This window comes from Crocodylus porosus, unplaced genomic scaffold (assembly GCF_001723895.1).
Source record: "Crocodylus porosus isolate Cpor-Errol unplaced genomic scaffold, CroPor_comp1, whole genome shotgun sequence".
Classification (NCBI taxonomy): domain Eukaryota; kingdom Metazoa; phylum Chordata; order Crocodylia; family Crocodylidae; genus Crocodylus; species Crocodylus porosus.
Genome location: NW_017728931.1, coordinates 57,336,020 through 57,344,609, shown reverse-complemented (window position 1 = coordinate 57,344,609; position 8,590 = coordinate 57,336,020). Strand labels below are relative to the sequence as shown.

The window sequence follows — 8,590 nt, the reverse complement described above, 5'->3', positions numbered from 1 at the left end:
GACCACCAGGATCTGGGGGAACGTTTGTTCACCAGAGCACCCCAAGGGATGACGAAGTCGAACAGTTATAAACTACTGCAAGACCATTTGAGGTTGGACATAAGGAAGAATTTCTTTACTGTCCGAGTCCCCAACGTCTGGAACTGCCTGCCATCGGAGGTGGTTCAAGCACCTCCATTGAACATCTTCAAGAGCAAATTGGATGCTTATCTTGCTGGGATCCTATGACCCCAACTGACTTCCTGCCCTTTGGGCAGGGGGCTGGACTCGATGATCTTCCAAGGTCCCTTCCAGCCCTAATGTCTATGAAATCTATGAAATGTCCTTAGACCAACACAACTACAACCTACACCCCTGAGGGATGTTTAGCACACTCTAAAAAAATTCACGTGATTGCTACAATGGAGACACGCTCTGTTACCTTTCACATAAAAATCCTACCTTGCAAAATTTTAATTACCAACTTCATGTACAGGTGATCTATTGTTCTAACGTGTTCCACTCTTCTATCGCAAGACCCTTTTCAAGTATATTTTCTAGAATGGCCAGGTATCAGTGTATTCTCAAAGACTGCATTTTTCTCCTAACTTTTAAACACAGGTTTGATTGGCCAAGAACTCCAATCTATTAAAAACTTTTACTAACTGCAGACTAGCTCCCAACGTCCCTAATTCCACTGTTAATCAGTCAACTCCTTTTTAATATAACTAACGCTAATCTAACCCAATCTACCCCCAACTCAGTTCCTCCTCAGAGCCTAAAAGATCTAAGTAATCTTTTCCTCTCCTACCATTCAACTCATTTTCTTTTAGCCATGCCCCTTGTAACTGGTGACTCCTTTTTCATTTTTCCCATTAGTCACAACTTTCAATTTCTTACCCCAGCAATTAAGGACAAGATAATAATAATAATGAAAAAGCAGTCTTTATGCTCTTCTAAATGTCATTATCCTTGGTTAAAACATACTTCTAGCAATTTTACCTACCTTTCAAAAAACTGCCCTCTACCCTTCCTTTCATATACTGTTATTCATTTTTGCCTTGTCTACTAGTTTATGGAAGCAAAATATTTGGTCTGTGGTGTTTGAAAAGAGCACGCACACAAAAAAAACCCAGCAATGTTTTTCATTGTAAGCAAAATAAAACACTGCATTTTCTACTTACCTTGAGCAAACTGTCATTTGAGCAGGTGGTCAGGAGAAGCTTATTATTTCCACTGTTAAAATGGCAACAGTTGACCTGCTCTGTATGTTCCTCACAGTCATATATACTCTGGCCTGTTCTTAAACACCAGATCTAAACACGAGTAATTTAAAAAACAGATTTTGGAATTCATTTATTTACTTTCAGAAAAGTACATTCCTAAATAAAAACTATCATGGAACATCTTTCAATCTAAGTTGGACTAAGTGCACTTTTCATCCATTTGCAACAATATAATTAACAATCTTTCCATCACAGCTGGGGGAGGTGGGGCAGGGAGGGAATGTAAAACTGACTAAAATAAGGAGATACAGGATCCTTTTAAAATGACAAGAATGGTCATGTTAAAAAAAAAAAAGAAAACGGAAAGGAGGAAAAGGGGAAAAGGAAGGGAAAAAGAGGAGAGGGGAAAAGGAAAAGGTGAAATTATAAAAACTTAACAGGATGCTTACAACCAATTAATATGAAATCATTCTTGCCAGAACTTGGTCCTGGGCTCCATGTCTTGGAGAACCTGGACCTGGTCTAAATGTTTGAAAAATTGAGGTGATGCGAGGAAAATATCCTTATTTAGTATGAGAATAAGAAGTAAATTGGGATTTCTTAATGCTTTATTATAATACAGAAATACCAAATGCCAAAGCAGCAAGCTAAAACAAGCTTTTTTTTTGGCTTGTTATCCAAGTGAAACAATAGAGGCAACAAGCATAAATTATTATGGCATGACATACTGTAAATACAAGTATGTTCCTACCATTTTATCTCAAAATATCCACCCAGACTCTGACACTTGACTAAAATAGTAAATGCTACAATTAGTTTTATTTTCTATGTTTGATGCACATCTTATTTTCCAAGATAAGTTAAATTAAAAACAACAACTACAAAGCTTACTTTCTAGATAGATTAGACCTCAATGAAAATTCTCTTAAAAATTGAATCACCTGGAATTTGTTAGAGTTTAGAAATAAAACCTCCTTGTTCTATGGTGAAAAGGTGTCAGAGGACCATTTCCTTACCTTGGCTTTGTTATCTGCTGAACAAGTTGCTAAGAATCTACCATCTGGAGATAGAGCGCAATAAAGTACTTCATCATCGTGAGCTTCTATACTCTGAAGTTTCTCTCCAGTTTCTGCTTTAAACACCTATGTAAGCAAAATATAATACGATTCTGAAATCTTATACCAAACATGCTTTGAAATAAATGTAATACTGTACCATGTAAGGTAAAAAATTGCCATGTTCTGCAGTTCAAATATTTAGGAATATTAAAACAGCAAATTAACCAATAGTTACAGCCAAAATTTAATTTATCTTGTAGTGTGTTCCTAACTTTATTTAAAAGTAACCTCCGAATTTTCAATATCTACTTTTTCAAACTTGGACTTTAGAGCAAAGACTAACTGAACTATAAAAATGTCACGAATAGTTAAAAAGGAGACTCTATAGGATAAAATTAACCTTTAAAATATTGTCAGAGACCATGATTTAGAGTTAATATAAACAAGTTAGTCAGCAACACAATACGTGTTATGGTGATGAGCACACTGGGGAAAAAAAAACAAAACCTTAACTCTCTTAGACCAAGTGCCTAGTCACACTCTCCATTACTTAATATTAATTTTTTTAAGACATTAAGGAAAACAAACACTTAGGTGTCAAGTAATAATATTGTTATTTTAAACCCTAAAGTGAAAAATGTGGGCTGAGTGTGAGTAGTAATTTGCCTTTTTCTCCTTCATGTGACAAACTTTGTTTATAGGCATTTAATACATTAGAATTAGGAATTCTACAGTTACTTACATCCAAGTAATGAGATTACCTGGATGTAAATACTATTTACTGCTAGAAAAGTTCTTAATCTGAGAAAAACAAGAAAGTAGGGAGATACTTCAAAGTCTTATATAATAAATATTACTGTCCTGGTTTCTTCTGACTCCAAAATGGAAAAAAGGAAATAGAGGAGTAGAGGGAATATTTTCAGATTGACTTTTAAGATAGCAGAATTTAAGCATGAGTTCATTAAACCCTTCCTCCCTGAGCTACCGATATTTAAATTGTTCAAATACTGCTTGAGATTTGAACTGAATCAAAGGTAATGTAATTTTAAAATGTGTTTGTGCTTTTATTCCCATTCAGCTCTACAAGGAAGTAATAACAATAATAAAACTGATTACCTAAAAAAAAACAAACCCAAAAAGATCATCCTGAATATTCTAAAGGGGCAGTAAAACATAAAATCTGCAATAAATTCTGCAAAATCAGATTTTCCTTAACATAAAGATTACTGACTGCTTTGGTAACAGGCAAGATATATACATAGTGACAGGGTGAGAATATCTGAAGAGTGATACATTTCCAGGCATTTATTAGGAAAAATTTTGGTAACGCAAAGTTTAAACATAAAAGTTTTTTTTTTTATTAAGAAATACAATCATTAAAAATACAGGGTCCTTTTAAAAAAGGCTTTTCCAAACCATATGCTGCTACATTTCCTTCCATTTTAAGAAAAACCTTTGGTCTTAATAATGAGACCATTAAGTAGAGACGTACATCACAATAACTTCAGCAAAGCAGAATAAAAAGTACATCCATCAGAAATAATCTGAATGGGATGTCAGCAAAATTGTGTAGCAGCCAGCAAATGAAAACAGCAACAAACATTAAATATCCAAATGAACAGTGTATAACTAGAAACTAAAAAAAGCCACTAACAAATAGTATTCAACTTGCTAAGCAGTCAAAATACTACAATAGGCTTGCAAAAAACACACTCTTTACACTTACCTTGGGCTGTCTGTAATATGGATACCTTAACTGGATTACTGGTTGGCTGACTTGCTAGCATTCTTGAGAGATGGCTGGCACCCTCCAGGCAGACTGCTGGCAAATTGGCATCAGTCACTTTCCCTCAGCCAGCTTCTAACTGCAAGCCTTCTCTTTAAATCCCACTTTTCATTATATTGACATCTCCAATTTCTGAAACTCATTTTCCCCCACTAGCACTACATTGACAGATTATTCACACAAGAATGATAAAAGTAACATAAAGGGGGGTGTGTGTGTGTGTGCAACTATACACACACGCGCAGGCATGCACACACACACACAGTTTTACTGTTTCCATATGACGACTGGTACTGGCTGTTTTTAACACTGACAAACAATTTTTCAGGTCTGTGGAAAAGTCAAGGTTAACTGCAGCATAATTTGTCACAAAGGAATACAGAAAAATGTGTTTTGTGCGCCTGTCGGTAGAGTTACATCAGGCTACAAGGTCTATATCAACAGAAACAGTCCAGTATGCATACAGGATGCAATAGTATTTAGAAGACAAACCCCGTACACATCCGGATAAAAAGTGATTCTATAAACACAAGCAATACAGTCACGTATAATTAAAAACTTAACTATATGACTTTAAATTATTTTCCCTCTGAAGAGTTCTCGTTTCCTAGCACTTTTGCATAATAAAGTCAAATAACAAGAACAAACCCAGAAAAATCTTAGCATTAGGTGGCCAGAGACATGCATTTCAGTTTTACTTGAGTCTGCGTATTTTACCTGCACTGTTCTGTCAGCTCCACAAGAAGCTATTTTCTGTCCATCCTGGGAAAAGCAGGCATGGTAAACTGCATCTGTGTGTGGTCGGACAACCAAACGGGAGAGGTTTTTCATGCCTTTATTTCTATAACACAGGAAGGTAATAATCAGTGATTTTAGAACAATCAAGTAATCCTATCTTAGTATTTGCTCTAGACTTGTACTGAGGACTGTCCCTAGTAAAGCTCAGCTGTAAGTAGGTAACAAGTAATTCAGAGTGCTGATTATATGGAATATGGCATATTTATTGAAAAAACTGCCACGTTAATCAGGGCACGGCAATGGGCTGGTAGTCTCAGTGGGACCTTTGCCCTTTGACAACAACTTAAACTCTTCATGTTTCTTGGGCATAATTTATTTTACAGAGATGGTTTAACCAACACATGAGATCCGTCTCAGATGTTCAGCCAATATGGTTATATGTCCTACAGCTGACTCACAGATCCAGATACAAAGACAGAAAAAAGGTTTTATTTTTCATTGTTTGAGACTGAAGTGTCTGAATCAATAGGCTAAGCTTTATTTTTATAAGATGCATTTTTACCAGATTTACCAAGAGTTTTTCCAAAAAATCTTTGAGATGTAGGGAAACAAAAAAAAAAAAGATTTGAAAAAAATTTAAGTAGAAACACATTAATAAAAATAATAAAAATTAATTAGTACTTTTGAAATGCCAGTAGTACAAATAAAGAAAGGATAGGTTGAAATCTGAACAGTTAAGTAAAATGAGATCTTAACATCAGTGGGGATTACTTGATTATGGCCCTGCACGCTACATTTGGTGTGCAGGGCAGCACAGGGCCCAATTCTAGCATGGCCAACGAAAGGCAGCACATAGCCCCATGAATCCAAACCCAATACACAGGGCCAGGCAGAGGCAGCACAGGGCCACAGGCTCCAATACCTAGGACACAGGGCCAGACAGAGGTGATGTAGGCCCTGGCACCTCAATCCCAGCACAAGGGACTGGGCAGATGAGGCACAGGCCCCTGGGGCCCCAATCCCAGGCTGTTAGTGGGGTTGGTTGACAGTGTCTACTTACATCCATTCCACATAAAATGCTCCTTTATCAACTTCCCGTTGTGCCTTTAGTTTCGCTTGTTGATATACTTCTGAGGTTTCTGGTTGACAAAGCCCTAATTGTAGAATATCAGGAAATGGCTGTCGGCCAAGGAGGTGTCCATTTAAAGAGAGAAATTTCTGAAAGTTCCCACGTGCTAGGCTGTTCTGTATGAAAGAGAGGTTTTAATATCTCCAGAATAGGAAAAAATAAATAAGTAAATAAATAAAAATCAATGGTCTCTTCCAATATGTATTATTCTGTTACTCTTTCAGAAACATGGTTTATATTTAGTCTTCCTTGAAAGGAACGTTTAAGGGTTGGGTCAGGTCAGATTTTATTTCATAAGGTGCATGTTAGATGAATTTCTCCTCAATAAATGCCCAGATACTACAATAATTACTCACGTTAAATAGCACCCTTATCTGAAAGCAGTATTATTGAGGTAAATAGGGCTAATGACAGCAAAGATAAAAGTATGTTCCATCAGGATTAAGGAACTTCAAGCACTCTTCCAGAGTGTTGTTTAATACCATATTTACCCAAATCCAAGATGACTTTGAATTTAAGACAACCCCTCAATAATTAGATTCTAAACATGAAATACTATAAATTAGGGGAACGGGAAATGACAAATGTCCATGTACAGAATACAATTATTTTTTGGGGGTGGGGGGAGGGGAGGCAGCATATCTTAAATCCCCTCCCCACCACCACTGCTGCAGCAGATAAAGTAGCGGTAGGGGGCAGGTGGCCAGACCCCCACCACTTTTCCCTTCTTCTGCCTGCACCCGCCTCCTCCATCCTGCCTGCCCCACAGCCACTTGTGCACCCTACTGCCTGCCCTGCTCCCACCACTTGTCCACGCTGCTGCCCATCCCCCTACCCTCAGCCACTTGCCCACCTGTTGCCTATTCCTTAAATCCCTTACTGACTACTTTATGAAGCAGCTCTAGCGCAGTCAGCAGTAGCCCTGTCCCCAGCCTGGCCATGCAGAGGCAACAGTGGTAGCTCCAAGCCAGCCTGGGTCAATTCAGGTTGGAGACAGAGCAGAAATTAAGTAGCAGAGGGAGAGGCAGGCTGCATTGCTTCCTCTGTGCTCACGCTGAGCCACACACCACAGGTCACCCCTACTCATGCTCCCCTATCATGCAGTCTCCCCTACATGCCCCCTCCTCCCCTCCCGCCCCAAACAGGTCTCCCTCCCTAAAACCCCACTCCTTCACATGGTTTCTACTGGGTGCCACCCTCGTTGCGCTCTTCATCCTCTCCCCCCTGCTACTACACAGCCCTGTAGCCGAGGCTGCAGCAGCTACTTGTTTCATCTTGATAGCGGACACACGGGGGACGAGACAGGACATATTCACAGAATTTTACGGCTGGAAGGGGCCTTGTGAAATCACTGGATCCAGCCCCCACTGCTCTGGGCAGGAAAGACTGCTGGGGTCAAATCATCCTGACAAAGTGTGCATTCAATGGGATGGGACACCCTTGTATTGGACTTGAGTAAATACAATAATTACTCAAGATTTTTTAGCCTTGTATAATTACAATATTCAGTTTTAAGACTGAAAAGAGAAAAAAAAACCCATGCAGGTACTGAAAACACTAAATCAGCATCTACATGTAGACCGTGGTGTCCATGGATTAATTTTCTGATCCCCAAACTACAGCTTTTACTTTAAGATGACGTCAGAGTTCACTCTTTCCTTTTACTTCTAAATGCATCATTATTTTAATACTATGAACATGAAGTCTGGTTAGAGAATATTAAACATATTAGTCATTTAATTTATAGCATCATACCTTTTGATCCAGTATATGACTGTATTCTACATATTCATGAATCAGATGGGCAGGTCCTACTAATTCTGTTTTGGCTTTAATCCAATCTAGAGAAAACATGAGATCACACAATTCCTGTAAAGAAAAAAGTTTAAGAAAAACAGAGAAAACTTTATTGGATAGATATAAGCACTGTGTCTAGCACTGATTTTAAATGTGTATAGAAAAAACAGCAGTCATCATGAGCTTTGAAAACTGCTGTTTCACAGGTATGAATTTCCATAAGAATGATCAACGAATGAAACCGTTATGAGATGTCATAAAGGATATAAAACGTATGTCTGGAAAAATTGAGGCTAGGGGCTGCAGGGTAAAAATAGGCTTTAGTTCAATTGCACAAACAGGAGACAGCATTTAAAATCCTTAAAGTGGACTCTTCAATCACAATCTGTAAGTACTTATAAAGAGTGCAGATGAACAACAGGTTTACTACATATAAGAAGCTGACCATACTGGGTGCATCTACATGTGCCATTAAGGCAACATAATAAACTCTGGTGCAGTTTGTGCCCAAGTCATCTGCTCCCAGGCATGCAAGACTGCAGCAGTTTGAGCCAGGGTGGAGCAGTCCCGGGATGGCAGGGAACTAGAGGTTCAGCCCCAGGTTCCAAGCGGCAGTGTCAGACAATGGAAGAGCTGGCTGAGGCGCAAGGATGTTAAAGTGCATAGCTAGGAGGCAGGCAGTACTATCTTATGGCAGAGATAATTAATTACACCTTAATACCTGTGCACATGTAGATGGTGAAGCTTTACTGTGGAGCATATCAGTCTACTCCGCAGTAAAGTGCACATGTTTAAAAGGGCCCACCAAACAGGGGAAAAAAACTCAGTTAGGCTCCGGAGCGGTGAGAGACGCGCGGGTGAAGCCCGCTGCGCCCCC

The 8,590-nt window shown here is 38.7% G+C and overlaps 1 protein-coding gene across 4 annotated transcripts in view; it reads right to left on the bottom strand.

Annotated features, from left to right (window-relative positions):
* APAF1 (apoptotic peptidase activating factor 1) overlaps window positions 1–8,590 on the bottom strand; it is a 68,045-nt gene that overhangs the window by 28,336 nt on the left and 31,119 nt on the right. For all 4 annotated transcript variants that reach the window (XM_019545095.1, XM_019545098.1, XM_019545097.1 and 1 more), the window contains 5 exons: window positions 7,672–7,785; window positions 5,848–6,032; window positions 4,767–4,890; window positions 2,222–2,347; window positions 1,164–1,295 (listed from right to left, as the gene is read on the bottom strand). In XM_019545095.1, coding sequence (XP_019400640.1) covers window positions 1,164–1,295; window positions 2,222–2,347; window positions 4,767–4,890; window positions 5,848–6,032; window positions 7,672–7,785 — 681 coding nt within the window. The remainder of the gene's footprint in view (window positions 1–1,163; window positions 1,296–2,221; window positions 2,348–4,766; window positions 4,891–5,847; window positions 6,033–7,671; window positions 7,786–8,590) is intronic.